General features: G+C 41.5%; 1 protein-coding gene across 3 annotated transcripts in view; it reads left to right on the top strand.

Annotated features, from left to right (window-relative positions):
- Positions 1–25,441, top strand: part of ntrk3a (neurotrophic tyrosine kinase, receptor, type 3a) — a 143,140-nt gene that overhangs the window by 105,124 nt on the left and 12,575 nt on the right. For all 3 annotated transcript variants that reach the window (XM_039809718.1, XM_039809717.1, XM_039809716.1), the window contains 3 exons: positions 9,537–9,725; positions 16,229–16,359; positions 23,083–23,255. In XM_039809718.1, the coding sequence (XP_039665652.1) occupies positions 9,537–9,725; positions 16,229–16,359; positions 23,083–23,255 (493 nt within the window). The remainder of the gene's footprint in view (positions 1–9,536; positions 9,726–16,228; positions 16,360–23,082; positions 23,256–25,441) is intronic.

Genomic DNA, 25,441 nt, shown 5'->3' with positions numbered 1-25,441 from the left:
ATTGGTCGGAGAATCAGCGGTTGCGGTATTACACTCAATTTATCGCACCGTTGTGACGAAAAGAGAACTGAGCCAGAAGGCAAAGCTCTCGATCTACCGGTCAGTTTTCGTTCCTACCCTCACCTATGGTCATGAAGGCTGGGTCATGACCGAAAGAACGAGATCCAGGGTGCAAGCGGCCGAAATGGGTTTCCTCAGGAGGGTGGCTGGCGTCTCCCTTAGAGATAGGGTGAGAAGCTCAGTCATCCGTGAGGAACTAGGAGTAGAGCCGCTGCTCCTTCGCGTCGAAAGGAGCCAGTTGAGGTGGTTCGGGCATCTGGTAAGGATGCCCCCTGGGCGCCTCCCTAGGGAGGTGTTCCAGGCACGTCCAGCTGGGAGGAGGCCTTGGGGAAGACCCAGGACTAGGTGGAGGGATTATATCTCCAACCTGGCCTGGGAATGCCTCGGGATCCCCCAGTCGGAGCTGGTTAATGTGGCTCGGGAAAGGGAAGTTTGGGGTCCCCTGCTGGAGCTGCTCCCCCCGCGACCCGACAACGGATAAGCGGACGAAGATGGATGGATGGATGGACCATATTAATTCACTCATTTAATTAAATATGGCATCTCTTTAATTTAAACACCATTTGAATTAGTCTTTTTAAATTTACTATAACACTTTTGCTACACAGAAGACACACTCCGTCTACTCGTGATTAATTGTCCACTGTTGGTTAGCGGTAGAGAAGGTGCTGGCTCTGACTGTGGTCCAGGTTAACTGCAGACCTAATCACTGTAATGGATCAAACAGATTGGGCTTTACATCTAAACTGGGTTCCTGCAAAGGACGGGACTAAACCATGGCAGGCACAGACGTTTTATGGATTTAGTTATTTTGTTTCAAATCAAAAGCATATTCAAAGGAGTGATAGAATGATTATATAGGGTATTTTACACTGTTCCTTAAGGTCTCCTAATAGGGTATGTAACATTGGTTGGGCTGAAAATTGCCCGAATGCTATTTTATTAGGCCCTTAACTACCCTGTGAATATGGCTCTTTTTGGAACAAGAGCTTTTCTTCCAAATATGGTATGCTCATGAATATTCAGAATGAGCTACGCGCTGATTGGTTTGAGCAAACTACATAGAAACACATGGGAGACTCGACAGCAGGTCTCATATTTCAGACACTGCAAAGTTCTACATTGTTTATCGGGCTATGTCCTTATTAAGTTCACTTCTGAGACTTTTTTTTAGCGAGAAATCAACTATATAAAGCTCAAATATGGGCCATTTTACGAAAATTTATTGCAAATTGCAAATTTGGTAAGACTGTGTGTCGGAGTTCAGCGGCCGGTGCTGCCTGTGTTGCTACCTCGCCGCCAGGCCTGCCTTCCTTCACAGACTCCGGCCTGCTATGAGGTACTTGGAGCTCCGTCACGGCAGCCCACAGCACTCCATACCCGCGCAAAGTCACTGTTTTTTTGCGCTAATGGACAACCAAACGCTGCTGCCCTGACAGAGCTCCAGGGCTTGCAACTCCCCTCTTCCTGCTAGCTAAATGGCCCGTGTATGTGAGCGAGAGCGCGGTCAGCGAGCTTGTTACGCCAGCAATCTCTTACCACACTTCCAGTTAATCGTTGAATGTGTGTAATTATAATGTGTTGAGTTATTTAAACAAACGATTGGGGAAATAAACGCTGCTTGTCCGCGAGTCTCATTGATGGAGCCTGCGGCTGGATGTAGCCCTTATTTGTAGCTACAAATCACAGATAGTTAGCTTCATTTTCAACGTAATTCGAGTATATTTACAGTTTGAATTTCGTAACGCCACATATACAACATCTAGCCAAATGTCTTATAACGCTAACAACGGTGTCCGATTTCAAATTAAAAATATTTGTGAAGATTACGGCTTTCGTTAGCTGCAACTGTCCCTTCAATCCTAGCTACCTGTGTAGCTACAAATCACGGATAGTCAGCTTTATTTTCGGCGTAATTCGAGTATATTTGCAGTTTGAATTTCGTCACGCCATGTATACAACATCTAGCTAAATGTCTTATAAAGCTAACAACGGTGTCCGATTTCAAGTTAATGAATATTTGTGAATTTCAGAGGAATTCTAAGAGGAGGCTAGCTAGCTCTCATTGATAGAGCTACATCCAGCCGCAGGCTCTATCGATGAGACGGACAAGCATAATTATAATTACACACATTAAACGATTAACTGGAACTGTGGTAAGAGATTTCTGGCGTAACAAGCTCGCTGACCGCGCTCTCACTCACATACACCGGGCATTTAGCTAGCAGGAAGAGGGGAGTTGCAGGCCCTGGAGCTCTGTCAGAGCAGCGGCGTTTGGTTGTCCTTCAGCCCAACAGATGGTGACTTTGCGCGGGTATGAAGTGCTGTGGGCTGCCAGCCGTGACGGAGCTCCAAGTACCTCATAGCAGGCCGGGGTCTGTGAAGAAAGGCAGGCCGGGGTCTGTGAAGGAAGGCAGGCCAGGCGGCGAGGCAACAACCCAGGCAGCACCGGCCGCTGAACTCCGACACACAGTCGGACAAAATTTGCAATTAGCCATCCATTTTCGTAAAGCGGCCCATATTTGAGCTTTACATAGTTGATTTCTCGCATAAAAATTTCAGAAGTGAATTTTGTAATGGAATAGCAGAGATCTGCGCGACCTAGATTCAGAAGACTACCTGATCTCAGGTCAGTTGTGTAAATGTAAATGTTGGGGCTTGATCGTTCTCTTAATGCACCCATGGGCGTGACAAAGTTACAGGTCTTGGGAGGTTGACGTCAACTTCCAGCTTTGTTGAGATTCGCCCGTTTTCAGCGGCAGTTTCAAAATATGAGATTTTCATAGTAAAGGGGTGTCAGTGGGATTTTGAGCTTCTATGTATGTCCTATTTACCCACCGAACTGTCGTTATTCAACTATGACAGGGTAAAATCAGTTTTGCATTCTATCACCCCTTTCAAATTCAAAACACACAGATGGCCCCAGATAAACTGTGCTGAAGGAAGTCAATTTGACACCTTCTGGCTCCTGGCCCAAGTTAATAATGTGTTACCGAAGCACAAAGTAGGATTCACGTCTGATGCAAAAACACATTTTTAATTCATTAATTATTAATCATTAATTAATTTAGTTCATGATTCATAAAAAAAAATAATCATAAAACAGGACAGACAGGCACTAGTTAGTTATTTTATAATCAGTACAACTTGTGACTGTTAACAATAAACACACTTGCACCTTTGTCATAAAGGCAGGAAGTCACCAAACTCATCAAAACATCCGGCAGGTTTAAGTTTCAATCTATTGTCCACACTGTCAACAACAAAATGTTAATTGTGTTCTTCTAAATTCTGCATTTAATACCATAGCCCTATAGCATTAACAAAAGCAGGATGGCCCTTATACTTTGTGATGCATGCTGCTCTGTGAACATTTAGTTTGATTCAGAAAGACTTCCAGAGAAAGATCTTGGATGCTCCGACACTCAGAACTGGAAGAGCGACGCTTACAGCTGATCAGATGATTTATTGAGGTAATAAAGTCTGTCAGACTGTTCTGTGAGCCAGTGAGAAGCAGGTATTCTTACTGGATGCCTTTTAGATTAATGTGAGTAATAAAGTGTGATTGAAAGACTGTGGCGCCAATTGGGCACTAAGGAAAATGGAGGGGTGGTCGTGTTGTAAACTAAAGCATGAATTGCCATGACCTAAGGGCATCTAGTTTATTCTACAAGTGGATTCCCTGGTAGTTCCCATAAGCCATTAGGGTCTCTGTGTTCCAGTAAAATTACAAGTAATTGGGTACAGATGCCCTTGAAGAGTTCCATTTTCAGTGCTTACTGCATCACTGCAGGGCGGTTGCACTCTCAGAGGATTGTGTCACTTCCATTCAGAGGCACACGCAATTACATCATTTGAAATGTTTGGGGGTTGTGTTTCAACAGTGTTTACGTTCAGTTATTGTGAAATTATCATGCCCCACTGTTGCATAAAATGATTAACATGTTCATAAATTGTAGTTCAGTGTTCATCAAAGACCCCCTGTTAAAAGTAATGCTTTTCTATTATTATGAGCTTGAAGTAAAAATCGAACACGTGTTCACCATAATGTGTGCTGTCTTTACTGTAATTACACAAGCAAAAGTCTTTAATGCATCCAGTGCTGGATGTGACTTCAACACTCACTGCCATGCTGGAGACATAAAACTAAAATATGAAATCTGGAAGTGGAAGAAGCCTAAATTCAATTCAATTTCAATTTTATTTATAGTATCAAATCATAACAAGAGTTATCTCAAGACACTTTACAGATAGAGTAGGTCGGGACCACACTCTATAATTTACAAAGAACCAATAATTCCAGTAATTTCCCAAAGAGCAAGCATTTCGTGCGACAGTGGCGAGGAAACATTCCCTTTTAGGCAGAAACCTTGAGTGGTGAGTAAAACTTCCTTTTAGGGAGAAACCTCAGACAGACCCAGGCTCTTGGTGGGCTGTTGTCTGCCAGTGTCGGTTGGGGACATGATGAACAGTGGCAATTATGGTCACAATGAAGATAATGGAACTATGACTAGAAATAGTAGTTGTTGTAGTAGTTCATGGCGTAGCAGGGCACTGCAGGGTATAGCAGGACATAGCATGACGTGGCAGGGCGTAGCTGGACGTAGCAGGGCACTGCACGGTGCAGCAGGGCATAGCAGGGTATAGCAAGGCGTTACAGGGCGCCTTGCAGGACCACGGTGACAGCTGCAACCATGATTTATGTGCCGCCCTAATCCAGGGAAAACTGCGGGGCGAGAAAACATAAGGCTAACAAGGCATAAAGATAAGTTAGTAACAAGCATTTGCCCACAGATGAAAAGAGAGAGGAGATAGGAGATCAGTGTGTGTAAATGGATCTGAGGTCAGACAGGCAAGGTGAGATAATGAATAACAAACAAATATGTGTACTAATGGGTCTCCACTGCCATTGTATTGGCAATGGCAGTAGAACGCAACAGGGTCCATGACTTCTGGCTATCAATGCTGCTGCCCACCATGATCCTTAAAGCACAAAGTAAGAACCTAGTTGGTCATCTTATAATGCGAACATGCTCCGTGTTCAGTTTCTTTAGACTAGAAGAACTTTTGGGTCTGAAATCCAAGGCCAGCTCCATGTATGCTGGCTGTCAGACTACTGAAAGCTTTATGTTCACTTCCTCTGTCTGGCTGCCCATTGGTCCACTAACATCACTCAACCTCTGACCTCGTGCTCCATGAAATCTGTCTAGCTCGCACTTTCTGACACCCTTTATCTTGTACCCCTCTCTATTCCCCCATGTCTCTCTGTCACTCACTCTGAGTCCTTGCTCATCCATTACCAGCTGGCCATTCAGCCTACATGTCAGCTTGGCTGACCCGTGGCCAAAATATTAGCATATGTTGTGCAGCAACTGACAAAGGTCAGAGTGTGAGCCCTGCAGAAGCCAACATATCCGTCAATACTCACGTTCTTTTCAAGTGTCCTTCAGCAGACGTCCAGAACTGAGAGTCCCTGCGGAGGAAAAAGCTGCTACAAACCTGAGCTGGAAATTATGTAAAAAAAAAAAAAGGAATATGCAAGCTTGCATATTTATATCAAACATATGTTCATTTGGCAATAACAAATGCTGGTACACCTAATACATCTAATATAATAATAATATACCTGCCGACAGCTCCAAAGCTCACTAACTCACAGACTGCATATCATTAGATTCATCTGTATGCTACACACACATTTGTACCAGGAGTAACATGTTGAAGCTAATTCTTGACAAAATATAGCAAATAAGCGTATTTCCTAAAATGTTGAACTATACCTTTTCATGACTCGTGACCTTTTATCTAGCACCCTCCTACGGCTAAAATTTAGACTTGTACCTCCAGTATTACAGTATTGTTTGTTTTCTGTTTTGTATTCTGGTTTGTAACACACTTTATAACCCCTACTGGCCACAGGACTCTTTTTTTTGGTCAGAACAGGAAGTGGTCCAGCACAATACCTTTGCACATCCCTGTGCAGGCTGAACCCGTTCATGAGAATGCATTGCCTACTGAGGTAGGTAGTGCTGGAAGCTTGGTGGTGTATTGTAGTGACTGTTAGCTTACTAAAGTGTAAGTTATGCAGCCAGTTCTCGAAACCATACAACAATATAGGTCTCTTATTCTTACCCTCTAAAATGACGCAAAGGAGTGTTTCATAAATTAGTGATCCTAGCCGTGCCAGGAAATACATCCTCATATCTAAACCAGAGGAGGTAACAGTCGGGAGAAGGGTACGGTCGCAGTTTTAAACACGTCGTTAACGTTGTGAACTGCAACCACTAGAGGGCACGGGCCCTCTATATCTATAAACCTAAATATAGGTTGTAATTGCTGTTTGAACAAACTCATGTCAGCCTTTTTTAGGGGAGGACAGTCTCAAGTTAAGGCCATGTTTGAGTCTGGGGGCCCTATCTTGCACTCAGCGCAATTACCTTTGTACACCGACGCATGTATCATTCCTATTTTGCACCCGACGCACAGCGGACTTTTCCCTCCACAGACGCACGTCGGTAAATTAGGGAATGTATTTGTGCTCCCGGGGGCGGTTCAGCGAAAAGATGAGGCGTATTCCGGTGCAAACGTTATGTGGTCCTATTTTGCAGTTTCAGAAAACAATTCCACCACTGACCAGGAAAAACCTAGTCTAAAGTCAGTAGCGCGTTATTCAGATGCTATTTTAGGGACGAATGCTTGGCCATAATGTAGTGTGTGCACAACGCGCATACACTTCTCTCATCTACAGCAGTTCCCATTTTTGAAAACCATACATAATTACAAAGAAAAATATTACTGAAAATGCGCTTCATGTGTTGGATAGATCAGGAGGCACTTTACAGTTCAGTCCTCAAAAAGTCGCAGCATACTTTGTGGCTTGTTTTGTTTTACACAACATTTCCATGAATCATGGATGTGTTGATGACATAAATGAGGAAATATTAGAGGACTTAAGGAGACATGATGTTGAACTACGGCGGAATCTGGTCCGGGAGTAATGTGCGATGCGCTCCTAGTGGAGCGGGTGGACGGAGATGGAGATGGAGTGGGGGGGAGGAGGAAGGGGCACAACAGGTGCAGGTGGTGCGTTTGGAGGCCCACGCTCCATGGCTGCAGCAATCCTCTCCAGACTTGAGGAGATGCGCCCAAGAGGCCGCAACAACATCGCCACCCGGCCAAGACAGGCATTTATTACTTTGCCGCATCCCGGACACCTCCCGCTGGCGTGCGCCAGGCAAATCCGCCGTCATAATAGCAATCCACCATGGAACAAGCGCGCCTGCTCTTAAAGGGAATGAGAGATGACGCTCTGATTGGTGCGTCGGGCGCAAGAGTCATTTATCCCGCCGGTATAATAGCAACAGCGCCCGAGATCCGCCCACAAAGATACTTGCGTTTGGCGTTTCTGTTGTAAATGCAAACTTATTTTTTAATTCAAGGTAAGGAATCTCTCTGCCTAGGTATAAAGTCTGTAGCTGACTCATAAACCTGATAGGTGCTGTCTTTTCATGTGTTGCATCGCTGCCGAGATCATCCTGTCACCTTCCCTCCTTTCATTCCTTACGTCATCCTTTTATCCATGCTTTCATAGGTTGATGTCTCCTTGTTTTCTGTCAGCTGTGAAGGTTGGCCGTGTCAGTCGTATTAACTAGAGGCTGATGTGTTCGCTTCCAGCAGAGAGTACTGACAAGTCCACATCAGTGGTTCTCAGCTGGTGTGTTGGACTCCCTGTAATATACAGCACACAGTCTACACAGTCCAATAATGATACTATGGTTAGGATTCCCATGTGGACAATTCAAGTGCTGCAGCAGAACCCCAGAACCGATAACAGCCCGGGAGGACATTGAATAGGGGATGTATTTATACATTGCAACAAGAAGACGCTAATGAGGATTAATAAACATGCAGAGCAGAACATGTGAACAGAAAACATGGAGAACAGGTTAGCTCAAGGTCTATGTATTACTTTGGCATTACAGTCAGAGATGCTCTGCATGTGTGAGTAGATTCCAAATCAATCCCATAAACCTCTAATAATCTATACTGACCATTAAATAAAGTAGGAGCCTTATGCACAATAAATCAATTGTTGATGGTTATGAGACCGGGTTGAATTATGACTGTGTTAAATGTTTGGGTCTGTTTTTATCCTTCAGTATCGGCACTCTTGACATTTCCTGTTGGTTTTCTGTGATCAGCTGAGCTCCTGGCCGAGGCATGTTTGTAACGTTTGTATTGTAAACATATGTTCTACACGTTCTACATGTAGAACAACCCGGCCACTTGATACATTCATTTGACTGTTTCTTGGTCAAAAACAATTGCCTGGCAATGGTCTTCTGTTTATTGAGGTCAAAAATGAGCTCAGATGTTCATTTTTTATGAGTGTGTGTGTGTGTGTGTGTGTCACTGAGATGACGTTAAAGCTTTCTCCATTCTGATATTCATCATTTTAGCCATCCTTCTTATTGACAAGATAATAATAATCATTGTGCTTTTTTCTATTAAGGAAGCCTGTATCTCTAATACCTGTCCTCTGCCCCACTGAACTGCCTTTTTCTGCCTGTACGCCATACTTATTTAGCTTTTTCAAACTTTCTTTAACCCCTCCTCTGACCCCCTCTGACCCACCCTGTTAAAATCAACACAACTGAACAAAGCCTTGTCCGCTGTGCTCAGTGGTGTGAAATGAACACTGACATAAAGTCGCAGTAGCACACTCACTTGAGTCTAATCACATCTAATGTCGGCTGTGACATGAACTGACTGTCTGACGAGGGTTGTCTGCAGAATATCAGTTTGTTGAGTTCATCAATGATGTTTTCCAGAATATCTAGAAGGCGTAAAGACATGACTTTCTCTGGGGTGTTGCAGTTGGGATGAGGCCTGGAACACAAGAGCTGTTCATCATTGGATCTAGGGCCCGTTGTTGGTCTTTAGGTCTTTACATCATGGAGTCATCTCCTGCATTTGGGGATTAATCTACTGACTGTCATGGAGGGTCTAATTATTTGCTTTGATATGTAAAATGGAAAATTTTAGATCTCTATAGAGGATTTATCATCTGTTTTTGCATTCTGATTCAAATCTTATAATGATACAAACATCTAGTGGGATCCAAGTATGATCTGGACTAGTTGACTGGCTGATTGATGGAATAGATGCCTAACTACCCAGCAGCCCTTCAGACTCACTGACTGCATCAGAGAACGCATGATGCACTGACGGATGCCTATTTGCTGAATGATAATATTGCAACTGATTGACTGTCATTCCCAAACTAAGATTCTTCTTCCCTACCCATCCCATTCCTTCTCTTCATTGCCCTTCCATCCCTCTTCTTCAAATACAAACAAGGATTTGTTTGAAGAAATTGTTCCAGAATTATAAATATTAAGCTACTTAGATAGTTTCCTCTAGTTTGGGCTCTTGTTTCACCGACGGGTGTTCAGTCTGTTGCTCTGTCTTTTTAGGACCAGTAGCAGTGATTAGCGGGGAGGAAGACTCTGCAAGCCCCCTTCATCATGTCAACCATGGGATTATCAGCCCCTGTACGCTGGATGGCGGGCCAGACGCCGTGGTGATTGGGATGACCAGGATCCCCGTCATAGAGAACCCACAGTACTTCAGACACGGACACAACTGTAACAAACCCGCCACCTGTAAGTAAAGACATCTACATGGACCCACACACTTTGCACACTGTGGTAATATGTAGAATGATTATGGATCATTTACAGTTTTCACTGTTTTTTTTCAATGCAATAATGCCCATTTTTTTTTTTGAAGGAGTAGATTACTGCAGCATTGGTACAGATTTTTAGCCATAGTTAATGTCACCATCCCTCAGACCGTCCACCACAGGACAAGTAAAACAGCCAGCCTCTTTGTTTGAATAGGATTGGACCAACTGCAAACTTAAAATATTACTTTTTATATTATATGTGACATTAGTGTGATTTCAAATGTGAAACCATATTAAACTTGTACAAACCATCTCTGAAACGTTGGAACTACCATGGAGGTAATTTGCTAACAGAGAATTAACAGGAGGGTGTTGTGTTTGTGTCCAACTCAATGCTGATCCCCTCCTCATACCATACAAGACATCTTGTTTGCATCTACAGCAAGGAAATCTACAGCAAAATATGAGCACCTTGTCATTGTAACATATACTGTATATAATGATTATTTTGTTGTTAACATTCGACAACATGAGTCTAATAAAGGCAAGAATAAAACTAAAAAATGATTCTTAAAAAAAGCCTGATGGCAGAGCTGAGGTTAGCTACCTTCTCCTCTCTCTCTCTCTCTTCTCTCTCTCTCTCTCTCTCTCTCTCTCTCTCTCTCTCTCTCTCTCTCTCTCTCTGTCTGTTATTCCAGTAGTCTCTCCACCCTCTGTCTCTATTGAACACAGATAGTACTCTGTTACAGCAGCGGAGCAAATCACTTTTTGCCTTTACAGCCACATGAATCTCAACAAATCCCCCTGGGAGACAACACACACACACACACACACACACACACACACACACACATACAGTAGTGATGTTGTTGCCAATGGCGATGCTGATCCATCGCAAGAGTCACCTTGTGTGATTATCACCAGCTACTGTATATATGTCCACTGGTGTGTGTGTTAACTGTGTTGCTTTGTGAGCTCATGCACAACTCACTAGTACACACACACACACACACAAACACACACACACACACACACACACACACACACACACACACACACACACACACACACACACACACACAAATAGAATTCGTTATTCTACTTGTTGGTTTCATATTTCTCTCATATGATCTTGTATTTATGAGGCAATACAATTTTATACTTTTAGTCATTTGTCCATAATTTATTTATTTTACAATTAACACATCTCTCTTTACTGGGTTCACTCAGACAGTTAAACACAATGATGTTACTCTTTAGCTTGAGAGCTATATTTGCAGCGAATCCACCCACCATCTTTACGTCCAAACCTTACTTTCTTAACCAGTGCACACTGATTGTAAATTGTGCACTGCAGAAATCCTACAATATGCATAGGATTCCTTGGGAGACTGGGGGATTCAAACCTCCGACCTCATGGCTGTAACTTGACACACAAAGATGGTTTAGACGGTCACAGGTGGAGAATTCCTGGTAATGATGGTGCTTTCAATTCCAATTAAGTGTATTACGTACATACTTTGTAAACTGTACAGAAGCATTACACCACAATACTTCATAACATATGTTGGAGCTGGAACAATTGTGCTGCTGTGATCCAGCAATGGTATAGTTCCATTCTTAAATAAAGTCCTGCACCATCCTCTTATGCTCAAAATTCACACACTGTTTATTTCATAGCAACAGTCTTCATGCTGCTGTAAGTTTTTAACACATCATACATACATATTACATTACATATTTTCTGGTTTTGTAATGCCAACAAATGTGGATTTCAGATAGACCTTTAGTTAGTACAATATTGAAGAAGGCTTCACATTAAAATCAGCATTCACATTCACATTCACATACAATAGTTTTCAGGCCATTAACTATATAGCTGTGTGCTTACACATTCTGTTTCATCTATTATCATTAATAATAATTCCCATTCAATCACAATGTGTTTATAATGCACTAAAAACACCACTTCAAGTAAAGTGTTGTTGAAATGATGGAAAGGTTCAGTTTGCTCTGCTTTGCTCTCCTTCCTATAGCAGAGTGCATGATGGGAGTCCCACAGCTCATTACAGGCTGGCTAATTGCAACCCAGTGGCGGAACGGTCAACTCATTCAGCTAACCTTGTGTGTGTGTGTGTGTGTGTGTGTGTGTGTGTGTGTGTGTGTGTGTGTGTGTGTGTGTGTGTGTGTGTGTGGTGAGTGTACAGTGAAAGACTTGTGTTACTTTTTGTGTCTTTGCTGCTGTACCTGTACATTTACCTGCTTGTTTTTGTGTGCCCCCCAACTGTGCCAAAGCCATTGAGCCTTGCACACAGCACTGCCAGCTGTAATGCAGTACAAGTAGTACAAGCTAAAGCTGGGAAGACTTTGGCAGACTGTTAAAAGTTCCATGTCACAGCACTGGATCTTTAAGAAGTTTGAGGCTGAGTTCCTTGCACGCTGGGACGGGCTGAGCTCTGTCTCACAGGACAGACACAGAGACATAGAGCACCACGCACAGAATCAAACTCGTCAATCCTCCAAGAAATCAAGACAGTTAACAGGACAGTGTTACCTGCTGGAACACTTTAATATCATTCATAACATATAGCTACCTACACATGATAGGCAGCAAAACCGCTTTGCCGGCCGTTCCAATGATTTCCTGTGGGGAGAGCGGTGCCGCTCAACTATGTGCTGCGCTACGCCTGGCGTTGCGCACACCGCTCGGATTTTCCGCTTTACCCAACAGTCACATTAGCTACAAAAGAGAGCGACATGCACTCGCTTGCGGGCGCTCCTGGGCGTGCCTAGCCTACTCCTGGTTGCTTGGCAACAGTAAACAGAAATTCTCCGGTGCTACCTTCAAGCACATCTTAAAAGTTACTTCAGAGGTATTGTTAAGTCACAAGAACAATGTTTTTGGATTTAAAAGTATTTATTTCTCGATAAAAGTAACAAAATGTATGAGATAAAATGCCAAACATATCCGATATATACAGAAATACGATGTCCTGAAGCGTTTTCCGCCATCTTGAATTATTTTCTTCGACTCGAGCCACTGACCTACGTCACGCTGCCCTCATGCTGCCTTCACTCCGATTGGCAGTCGCTTTGTCGCATCGCTCAGCATTTGCATAAAATAGACTTCTTGTCTATTTTGGCCCGCCTTGCTCGTGGCAGTGGCGAGCTTGTCACTTGTCGCTGGCAAACGGCCACTCCCGTTCAAAATGAATGGTAGCCTGTCGCTTTGTCTCTGTCTCTTGTAGCTAATATGACTGTGGGGTTACTCTGGCTAGGTGTCTCTGACCTTTAGAAAAGCACAACCAATGAGATAGCATGTCGTTACCTAGCAATGGGAAATAGCTTCCTTGCAACCCTTGATGAAGTTTACCTGTGCTGCACTTTGCTCTCGGCACTTTGCTCTGTGCCCTACCTAGCGGTGCTCAGAGAGCAAATTGTGTATTTTAAAGATTATCTTTTGGGCATTTTAGGCCTTTTATTGATAGGACAGCTGAAGACATGGAAGGGTAGAGAGAGGGGGAATGACATGCAGCAAAGGGCCGCAGGTCGGGCCCTCTGCGTCGAGGAATAAACCTCTACATATGGGCGCCCGCTCTACCAACTGAGCTATCTGGGCCCCCAGGATTTGGTATTTTGTCCCTCTAGCTACAAAGTGGACATTCTATTTGTTATTTCTGGTTTCTAGGGTCAGAGTAGCATCAACATTACCATTTCATTCTAAGGTAAAAAGGTAGGCCTACATTATGTTATGCTATTAATGCATTTATTTATGTATTTGGCATATTTCCTAATGGATATTTTGGCCGTTGATCATTTTATCTTATTTTTTTTTTCAGAAATGTTTCATAGATGTAGCTAGCATGCTATGCTAGTAAGATGACAGTCCCATTCTTGATCCCACCTACACAGTTACATCTACAACTGTGTGATCAAGTCATCAATGAGCTGAACCAAATAACCAAATAACTGTGAATTAGTGAACAAAATTATTCAGAGGTGTGGAGGAAATGTTGAGGCTGCAACAGCAGCAGATGAATGCCCACGTTCAACAATCACACACAAGTGCAAGGTCTGGGCAGCCGCAAACTTTTGGCTATATTTATCCAAACTAATCATGGTGTTGTTTGTAACTCTTAACACTTTCATATTTTGTGGCGTAATGAATATTTTGGTCTCTAAGGGCCACAAATCAAACGTGTGTTTGCGTCTGTCACAGCCTGAAGCTTTATGTCACTTTGTTAACATCTGTGTTCACTTAATAGCATACATGTGTCTGTGGGGGTTAAGGAACTGTTAACCACTGACAGGCTCTCTAAAGACCAATAGTCACCACCCATCAATGAAAGTGTATTTGAAAACCAAGCATTAAAGTTTTACTCGTAAGACATGCGGCAAAGTAACACTGAGGATAAATAGTACAACATTATGCATTCATGGCCCCACTTCTTCATCAGCAATTATTCATATAAGGTTCTGAGGGCTGTGAAGCCTGAATGCCGGGGGTGACAGTCCCTTCCAGGGCAAGGCAATTACTTCATTACATAAGCCACGCTGGAAAGTACAGTAATTAACCCTGTGCTCCATCCATCCTGCAGGATCATTTAAATGATCTTACTCCAAATGCAACAAGGACAAACTGGTTCACATCTTTACAATTTGTTGTACAAAAAGTGACAAATGGCCCAAATGAGCCGTCCCTCTGGGCCCCAGACTCATCAGACATGCTGCTGCTGGTGTCCTGCAGGGACCTGAGCTGAATACACTTGTTGTTCATCTTGAGACCCAGACTAATTAATACATTTTTGAATGTTCTTATATGGGAACGTGTCACCCAAAGCACAGGTCTAACCTCATTATGAAATATTAACATCAGTTTGGGCCTCTCTGGACTACTGAAGGCTTGTTTTCTGATTTCACACAGCAGCCAATTTCAAGTCTGACAACTGTTCATACAGAGGAATATAGAATCATTTTTTTCACACTTTTCTTTTCCCCAGATCATTGATCCAGTTATAAATGGTGACCATTCCCTAGTTTTGATTTCTACATTTTCTGTCTTGTATGTGTTAACATCATACTTGCTACAATTATTGGTTGCTTGATTTTGGTGATCTATGTATGTGATATATTATAGAATCAGTGACTAATTATTAACATCACAGTAAGTGAAACCCTAAAGGGAAAACCTTAGACATAAACTAAATATTCCAGTTTAACTGTCGGATTATTTTCTGAAGACCTTCTGATAAACAAATCAGTGAGAGGTGTCAATACATTCTGAGAGATGGAAAACATTTGAGTATCTAATGTAGGTTTAAAGAGAATCTGCTGGTTTGCAGTGTTGGGAAAGTTCACTTTCTACATGAACTAGTTCAAAGTTCAGTTCATAAATTTTAAAATGAACTAGTTCAGTTTATAGTTCATACTTCAAAATTTTGAACTAAGTTCACAGTTCCAAAAATGAACTAGTTCATAGTTCTTTTTTTTCCATATGTTGCTGCGAACTATTTTTTTTCAAAATTATTGCCACAGCCCATATAGAACCACAGACAGCAATTATTTTATCAGTTTTAACACTGAAACTATGCGTCAGATTTCATCTTCATATCCAATCAGTTCAATGTGCCGGTTTGCTGTGGATGTGACTGAAGTGCGGATTTTGCTTTTGAAAGCCGGCGGCCAAAGATTGCACAGAAATGTCAGATTTTTCCCATCCTCACCAACCTTGTCATCAAACTCGTTTAAATGATCATAAGACGCCTCCTTGCTGCTTCGTCGCCTCCATATCTGCTTTTTTGTTTTGATGACGCATGCGGCGGTGCGACAGTGGTGGCTGGTGTTACCAGATTGGGTGTTTCTTCCGCTACATATTAAGGCCTGTTTATGGTGTGTTTTCGCCTGGAAGGCTCTATAGAAATCTGGCACCCAGTTCACAGACACCAGAATGAACAAGTTTACAGTAACGTTCATCAGGCAGTAATACAGTACGTTCAGTTCACGTTCGCCCAAAATATGAACGAGTTCATGAACTATCGTTCAATGAACGCGTTCAGGCACAACACTGCTGGTTTGTCCTGAAAAGATGATTGTCTCTTGCTGGTGCTTGGATTGAAACAGTCAGCAGTCAACTCATTTGATTTGAGCTACGTGTCTCTGAGGTTCAGCTTCCACCTCGATACATTTCAGGTGAATTTAGTGGTGGAAATTAAACATAGAAAGATAATGACATTTACAAAATTCAACATGTCTTTCCAGAAAGAGTGTCCTTGGAGGTAATCCACAGACTTTTGTTTTCTGTTTCTTTGGTGAAAAGTTTTCCAACAAAATAAACTGTTGTTTCTAATGTGGTTGAACTGAGCGTTATCCTAAAGAAGAAGTAGAAGAAGGATTCAGGCCATTTTTTTAGTGGCTGTGTAGTAGCATAAAGACTGATAGTAATGGATGTCAACTCAGTCCCTGTGTCTCTGTCCCTCTCAGATGTTCAGCATATTAAACGGAGGGACATTATTCTGAAGAGGGAGCTCGGAGAAGGAGCCTTCGGCAAGGTCTTCCTCGCTGAATGTTACAACCTGAGCCCGACCAAGGACAAGATGCTGGTGGCTGTAAAGGTAAGAGACAGTGTGTGCGTGTGTGTGTGGGGGGGGGTGTATAAACACAGCATCTGCCTTTCTGAGGAGCAGAGAAAGCAATGTGTGGAAATCATGGATGGATTATAAAACCTGGATGCATCGTTGGAGTTGGAGCCCCGTTCATTCCTCTGAGAGGATTTAATTGTATACAATTCTGATAGTATGATGGGTTATTTCGCAAGAGTTGATGTGATGCTAAAAAAAATTCCACTGTCTGGCCGCTATGTCAAATTAAAGCCCCCAGGAAGTACGCTGGGCAAATTATGCCTGGTGGACATCCATCTAACTGATGGAACTTGTGTGCTCACAGATATACGTTTACATCTGAGTCTGAGTCATGTGAGTCCAGTCCGTGTTTCCCATCAGTCAGTCGGGGTTACATCACTCTAAAGCCACTGAGCTGTTCCATGTGATGAGTACAGTGATGAAAACTATTCACCTCATCTAATAAAGAGCGCTAAATCAGCAGGAGTTTTGGGCTTTTCTTTGAGAAATTGATGCACAACACTGGGATGTAATCTACCACTAAGATGTGTGCTGGCTTAGTCGTGGGACAGTTCTGGAGCGTTTCTATTCTCTGATATCTGAAATTGTCCTCTTTTTGAAAGAAAATGTTCACAGCTGAGCAACCCTCAGTGGTTGGACCTCACTTTTTTAGTTCTCAGTTATTGTTGAGGGAGTAGAGGAGGACATGCAGTTGGAGCTTATTGAATAGTAATGTGATGATACTCTCTGAAGTGGCCAGCAGCAGCTGTCACAGTTCTACAGACGTTTGGCTAAAGTCCAGATGCACCACGACAGAAGGATGCTCAGTTCATTTCACTCTACATGAGCGAGCAAACTAATTTTCTGTGATGACACTAAACAAGAGCAGACTGAGGTCCACCTCTGTGGTGTGATGTCTGTATGTCTACAGAAGAACTACTAACAAACTTCAATAATACTTTTAAAGCCGCACTTGACTCCATAGCACTTCAACTCAACTCACAGCATGTCTTAGCTAAATAACAACACCTGAGAAATAAAGGGAAAATGCAGACAAGCTGAGTGAAAATAAAGAGAAAATGCGGACTATACATTTAAATTATGAAAGAACTAATACCTATTGTCTACCTATCAGAAAACTGTAAAAGAAACCAGGTCCTCCTATTTCACTTATACGTATTTCAACAAACCGTCATGACCCCAGAATTATTTTTAAAACCATTGAATCCATTATCAACCCACCTCCTAGACAACAGACTGAAGCCAATCTAATGATCTTTGAGCAATTTTTATCCTTTTTCACAATCAAAATAAATGATAATACATGATAATAAAACTCCAGATTAGTCATGCCACTAATGAACCTGCTTCTCTACACTGAAACCCATCTGCCTTGCTCAATAACGTTCAGCACCTTTCACTCTGCACTTTAAAGGACATAATGGCCACATTAAAGCCTTCATCAAGTCCTTTAGACGTCTCAGAAGTGAATTTAGTGGTGAAAAAGCAGACGGAAATTACTGTAACCTACACAGTCTCCGTAGCGTGAGGCATTCACAACAGTAACGAGTAACGATGCAGCACATTAAAAATGTATTGGAGTAAAAGTATTAAACTCATCGAAAATATGTACTCAAGTAAAAGTGGAAGTAGGAGAAAAAAATAATACTCCAGTAGAGTACAGATACAGCCTTTTAGTACTTAAGTACAGTAGTGAAGTAGTTCTACTCCGTTACTATACAGCTCTGCCTAACATACAACTGAAGTTTGAAATCATTGATTGTATTTGATGTGAAAGTGTGGAGTGTGCAGGTGCATACTCACACACACAGCTTGTGATAAAGTGTGAAACATTTGTTCTGCAAATGTAAAATACATATGAAAGGAAATAACAGGAGTTGAAAACCATCAGTGCAGTTTATGACTTTAACACTCAGTTAAGCTAATATATAGCTAATATGGCATGGATTAGATTAATAACATGCCATATGTTGAAGACAGAGAATCTGTTGTACAGCAGCCATTATTAATGGTAACATGGCCGACTGTCTCAGTGAGGATATAGAGGGATTACAGCTGCAGCCTTTTTAATCCTGTACGATTGATTGGCCTTTGCAACATGATTCTATATGTTGCCATCCATACAACTAGCCCTATCTGAGACACACAAACACACACACACATACATACACAAAGAAACACATACACACACACAGTATTTTTCCAGTACAGTACCTACAGTACTAGTACTAGGTTTTTGGATGTTCTACATCTCAATGATTTTGGTCCTGCATCTACAAATCAAGCAGTACGTCCTAACATGTAGGAGGTTTAACAGCATCACCTGGACATATTTCTTGCCAAAAACAAGTGCTTCAGAAGTCAGAATGTTATTGTGCGTATTAACCAAATGAGTTGCCACCACAGTAATGGCAGCCTGTTTCCTTCTGCTTACAACCTGGATTAGTCTTTAAGGAGCGTCATATCATACTGAATCTAAATGAATCAGCCCACAACATTTCATTTTCATTTGTAAAATTCTACTGTGTGCTTGTATTGGGTTGACAAGAAGGTTCAGGAAGTCATCTCTTCATTAATTATTGATCATTGATGTTTTATTCAAATTATTTCCTTAGTATGTTGATGCATGACAGGTCAATTAGTATTTATAATAATTGTGCCAAAGGATATTTCCTTTTGAAAGACCAATGAAGGGCAGTCCAGGCCCATCTCTAATTCAATCAGTAATTAGTGCCAGCTATGTACATGTCTTCACTGCAAAGCATTATGGGAAAGCAGAGTCTCTCCACTTCCTCTGCAGTTAGCATGGTGTGTAGACTTCAGGAATGACCTAATTGAAGTTACGTTACCATAGAGATTAATGTGTGTATGTGGGTACATCTGTTTCACAACTGAGAACGGTACATTATCAGTCTCCCATTCATTGGCTACGGAGCAGCTCCAGATTTCACACCAGAGTCCGTTCGAACCGAACCCGGGAGCGTTTCGTTTGAAAGCTCATTGGAACTCTGGTGCGGACCAAACAATCAAACTCTGGTCCGTTTGGAAACTGTTCTCAATATAGGAAATGACCCAAGTAAAAAATGTGAGAAAAAATGTAAACATTTCACTGGATCCCAGCCCAGATCCACACACACAAGATGCCCATGTGTACACAGCTACAACATTAGTTCATGTACACATTTACTTTACATTCCTGCATAAGTCTGTGCTGACATATTTTAAATGCACTGACTTCTAAAGTAAAGTAAACGGATGTGTAGCCTACCTGCAGCACACATACACATAAACAACAACCAGACATATTTTATATTCCCCATTTGATTCCCTTTCCTGAATAGGACATAAATAGAGCTACATTTTGAAAGTTTGCTTGTAATCATGAAAATATGGATGACAGGATAATTACGTGTTGAACAAAATGATAGCGAGAACACAATGTAACAGTGAGTGTGGGAGAGACATACTTCCACTAATGCATTTTTTTCTAAATCATTCTTTCCAGGCACGTATAATATTCTTCATTTCAAAATTTACTAATTCATTATAATCCAAGTTTACACATATTTGTTGAGATCCACATCCTGCTGGAATCAGTTCCACTTTTCCGCCATATCGCTTACTGTATGTTTATCGAGGACAGAAATCATAGATATATAACTTCAAATATTGCCTCATAATCTTTATGTTTAGACTTCGGAATCAAGGTAGTCAGTCACTGATGTCTGTATCCACGGTTACAGTGAAAACAGGAACTGCTATGAACTAATGCAACATGATATTCATGGTACACATTCACCCAAATGTTAAGACATATAGGCTAAAAATTGTGACATTTACTCTGTTTATCTCTCCCAAAGCATGAACATTGCAAAATAGATTCATATCATGAGAAAGAAAAAACATTAGTGACAAAATACATGAAAATGTCCTTTTTTGTTGGTCTCACACTATTAATACATGTCACTATCTGTCCATATCCAGGTTGTGGGGCCTCGCAGGGAAAAAGTCCTGCGTCTGTAATTTATTCAGTTATTTAGCCTCATGTTTATATCTGAAATTTCTAAATAAAACATTTAAAATCACTGTTTAGAGTCTGTCTAATGACAGAGATCATCTGTTAACACCTCCCAACATGTGATATGTTGAATGGGATATCTCTGCATCAGATCCATTAAATATAAAGTCTCTTTTATAATCAACTATTTTCAAAGGTTACAATGGCACATATATTCTGCAAATTATATCAGCAGAAGAGTTGGGAGCATTAACAAGGCTCTGAGAGGGAAAGAGAAGACATGTGAGGGAGATTAACGAGAAGGGAACCATGGCAGCAGGACTGCTATTAGAGCTATTAACAGTAATCAAAGTGTTTCAACTCATTATTGTCATTTACTGAAGAAGAAGAATCTCTGCTCTGGCCCCTGAGGACTTTTCTCTGTTGAAAGAAAGTAGAGCACACTGTAGTGTTCATGGAGAGGACCAGAGAGGGATAATGAAGGAGCAGTAAACATCTTTGTGTAAACCCTCGTACTTTACTGTTACCTGCATATACTTTTTAGACTCTACCACTCCTATCAATGTAATGCTTCACGTTGAGCTACAGTGTATTCTGCATACTGCCATTAATGTACAAGTTCTTCCAAAGTAGAACCTACCCTACATAGAACACATACAACATTTTAAAAGAGCAAATCAGATGTAAGACTCTTCCGTGTATGCTCAGACACATTTTTGCATCTCTGTTGATCATATCAATTCAATTCAATTAAAGTCAATTTTATTTATAGCATAGTAGTATCACAACAGGAGTTATCTCAGGACACTTTACAGATAGATAGATCATGAACCTGATTACAGTCCATCTGGTTTTTATCTGCCAAAAACGCCAGAAGAAGAACTTCTACACTTCTTACACAGTTTATTTACAACAATAACAGTTAGGTTAGCTAAAAACTATCCATAAGCCAACACATGAATGAATCATTTTCATGAAATACAGGCAAGACGAATGTTTTATGGTCTTCACAGGCTCTCACCCACACAGTTCACTCAGCGCTTGAAGTGATCAGGTATCAGATCAAGGCTCCAGCAGCTTAGTGCCCCTCTGTGGGGCTGTATGTATTGACAACTGGAGCCCTGTTTCTCCTGTCGCTTTAATGAGACAGGTAGGACAGGGACAGACCATGGACACTGTAGCTGTTTTCAACGACTGCTAACTGACGTAGTTTCACTTGGGAGGAGCATAGATTACAAACGTGTCTTGGAGAGACAGTTATGTTCACACCTTTTTAACTTCTGGCTAAAAGCATCTCAACCCACCTTGGGGTGGGAAGTTGGATTTAAGTACATCTTGAATCCAGTTTGAAAGCTTCTACACCTTTTTTGACATAGAACGCTATCCCTAGTGATGGCCAAATGAAGCTTCATTTGGCCATCACCAGCTATCCCATTCGCCCAAGACGCATAAAGTTACTCAGTGTAAATGGCATCATAGTGGGACAATGGCATTGTTGGCCTGTACCTGTTACCCGCCTTAACCAAGACACACAAGATGTGGTTGCCAGGATGTTCTCTGTCCATTCCTCTGTGAACTCCGTGTTTTCTTCATAACTTCACTCTTTAAAAACAATTGAAGAACAACATATTACTGCTCTATCAAGTTCAACCATATTGTCACGTGTGATAAAAAGACAATGAAATGCTTGTGCTCAGTGACACAGACAGGGCACACATCCCCTAACCTCTGTCAACAGATATCTGCATGTGAAGGCATAATCTGGAGGAAACAGGAGCAGATTTTAGTATCGGAAGCATTCTGCTTTCCGTTTCTAGTCCAAGTAGTATTGGCCAATTACGTTTGAGAGGGCTTTGGTTGCATGCAGGTAAATATTCCATGTGGAGAGCAAAAGAGTTGGAACACATTGGCAGAAATGTAATCTCAGAACTCATCGGCTGTCGTCTGCAAAGATTTAGCATTTTATTTTATTGATTCTTTTATTTCTCTGTGGGGCACAGAAGAGGAAGTATTGGCCTGGATATCTGCTGACTACACCAGTGTCATCAAACATTACACACAGTATACAACAGAGGCAAGAGCAGCACGTAGCCACGTGCACTCATTCAGAATGGAGGCTGTGTGCACTGTGAACACAGTTTGAGGTGCCACATTTTTGTCTGCTCATTTAGGTCAAGGTGTGATCGCTGGATCAGCGATCACAGCTGGATGGACAAACAGCTGGAGATGATTTAAAAGATTCTCATGAAAAAAAAGGAGAGAGAGTCTGGATATCAGATAAATTACATTTTATTCAAATAATCTTTATTGGCCTTTTGTTTTTAAAAAGAGATGTTATCAAATCATAGAAACATCAAATACAGCATTGTTTGTGTTATTTTTAAATAATCATTATCAACTGTCCTCCTACCTCACGGCTGCTTACAAGGACTAAATTGCAGCTTTTCCTGCTATAAAGGTGAACCTGTATCAGGTTTTACTACAACTACAAGCGAGAGAACAGACACTAACGTCAGGACACAGGAGGGATAGGAGTGTTTCCATGGCTACTACGATTTGGTCGAGTAATCCACTCTATCTCTCTGTCTCTTTCTCTGTCTGTCTTTGTCTGTCTTTCTGTCTCTCTGTCTCTCTCTGTCTGTCTGTCTGTATGTCTCTCTCTGTCTTACTGTCCACAGACTCTGAAGGACCCCACTCTTGCAGCCAGGAAGGATTTCCAGCGCGAGGCTGAGTTGCTGACCAACCTGCAGCACGAGCACATAGTCAAGTTCTACGGTGTGTGTGTGGATGGAGACCCTCTGATCATGGTCTTTGAGTACATGAAGCACGGAGATCTCAACAAGTTTCTCAGGTGAGTTTAGCAGACGAACACGCAGGTGAGCCACCACATTTATTCCCAGAGGCTTGGACTCTGGTAATAGAGTTACAAGTGGGAGCCAAAGCCATGAAACCATCCAAAGCAGGTAAGTATTTCCTTTGTCCTTACACAAATCCATTGTGGTAACAAAGGTTTGTCTAAATATGTGAGTATTATGTAAATATTATTATTATATTGTTATGAGTGTTAAGTCTTGTGAAGGAGATCAAATACATCATACAAGTCATTTTTCACACAATACACTTCCTGCAACACATAGGATAATATTTTAAAGCGGTCTCCTGATGGTTTTACACTGTCACAACTTTCACAACTGACAACCATTTTCCCAATTTATACCATTGGCGGTGTCATTTTCAAATTTTCATTTTCCATTTTTCTACCTTCCAGTGACTTGTTGGTGACAAGTTCATTTGAGTACACTATCAAAATTATTTTTTACACTTAATGTTAGAGTTTGGATAGTTTTCAAATGAAGTCTGATGGCAGAGATTTATTCAGCTGTCACTTCACTTTGTTGACTTTACTATGTTTTAAATTTAATTTTTTTTCATGCACTCTAAACACAAGGTAATGGCAGATTAGCACTGATTAAAATGTGTTTCTAGCCAAAAGAAAGACATGACAGTAATGTTACATAACCTGCTTACACACCTTGTTAAGATAGCGTGGAGAAATTAGAACTCAGCTGGAAGAAAACATGAATGCTTTCCGTCCTTTTTAGAACAGAACATGGGGTAGTGGAGCGCGTCAGCCTCTTGTGGCTAAAAGGAGTACTACAACAAAAAGTCACTTCTTTTCACACATGAAAAAAAATGAGCCTACAAAAATGTCTTGCTTGCCTCTCAGGGCTTCTGTACATGTACATTGATTTAATCATTTTGATGAGTTTTTTACAAAGTAGTTTGAACTTCTCAGCCTTCTCCTGTGTAGCTTTACTCTAGAGAACTTCCACCATTGTGAAGTCATTGGTAGCTTGCAGAGCTTTAAAGTAGCTTCCCCACACTATGTGTATGTCTGTATGTGTGTATGTGTGTGTGTGGAGCAGAGAGCAGTGTGTTAGCTGGTAGACACTGAGTGATGGATGGGCCTGTCTCAGTGAACTACTGCAGGTTGGACCTCGTCACCAGACTACAACCACCTGCTTGTTAAGTAGTCTTCCTTCTTCCTTTATGTCCTCACTTTCCTTCTTTAAAGGTGAAATCCCCACAGACTCGTGCCAGGCTGTTTTAAAGTTTTAAAATAAATGCAAGGCTCTGTCACCACAGTCAGAGTGAGAGCTGTTAGAGCTGTGTCATGTGCCCCACAGTGATGGATGAACGAGTCTCTCTGATAGAGTGACACACTAACAAAGGGAACTGTTCCACCCACAGCAGTATGTAAAATTGTATAGAAGAGTTACAATAGTGTAGAAGTGCTGTAGCAGAAACATGGGGATTGATGGCGGAGACAAAGAAAAATAGAAGCCTGCAGATATATCTTATTGGTTCCCCTCCACCAACAGTTTGGTCCATTACAAGGTTTCCTAAGAAATACTCACCAGATCTGCTGTAGATATGTATTAATATTCTTTTTTTTTCCTCACTGTTTGGTAAAATGTTTCTCTTACACGTATTAAAATCTAATGGGTTGATTCATTGAGCACATTCATGCCCACCAGAGGATGAACACCTAGGACACTCCATAAGCTTAACCCCCCTCAAGCTAAAAATGTCAACTTTGCACAAAGAATGTATGACTAGATCATTAGTTGCTCTCTGGTCGAGCTGCTGATTGGCAATGACATAATAATATTTTGGTACGACTCTTAGCTTTCAAATATGTACTTATAATTGAAATTGTGATCATTTAAAAGAGTCATTTTTGAAGTTGTGAAACACTGAGGGAATAAGTGATTTCTTTTTTCCCCTCGGGGCAGCAGAAACAACACTGACATATCATCAGCTTAAACGTTGATATGGTGAACTATGCAGCAGTTACAGAGCAACATAATTCTTCATTTGTCATGGTTGTGTCTGTGTCCACCTGATGAATGTATTCAATATTCTCTCACTTTCATCTGTTTTTAGTCTCCTGAGGGAAACATCTGTCTCTGTAGCTGCTAAATACTCCTCTATGTTCACCAGCTAGTCTGTCTGACTGTCTGTCTTTCTGTCTGC

Source organism: Perca fluviatilis, chromosome 8, assembly GCF_010015445.1.
Source record: "Perca fluviatilis chromosome 8, GENO_Pfluv_1.0, whole genome shotgun sequence".
Taxonomy (NCBI): Eukaryota; Metazoa; Chordata; class Actinopteri; order Perciformes; family Percidae; genus Perca; species Perca fluviatilis.
The sequence above is the reverse complement of the archived record's forward strand: the minus strand, read 5'-3'. Positions and strand labels throughout refer to the sequence as shown.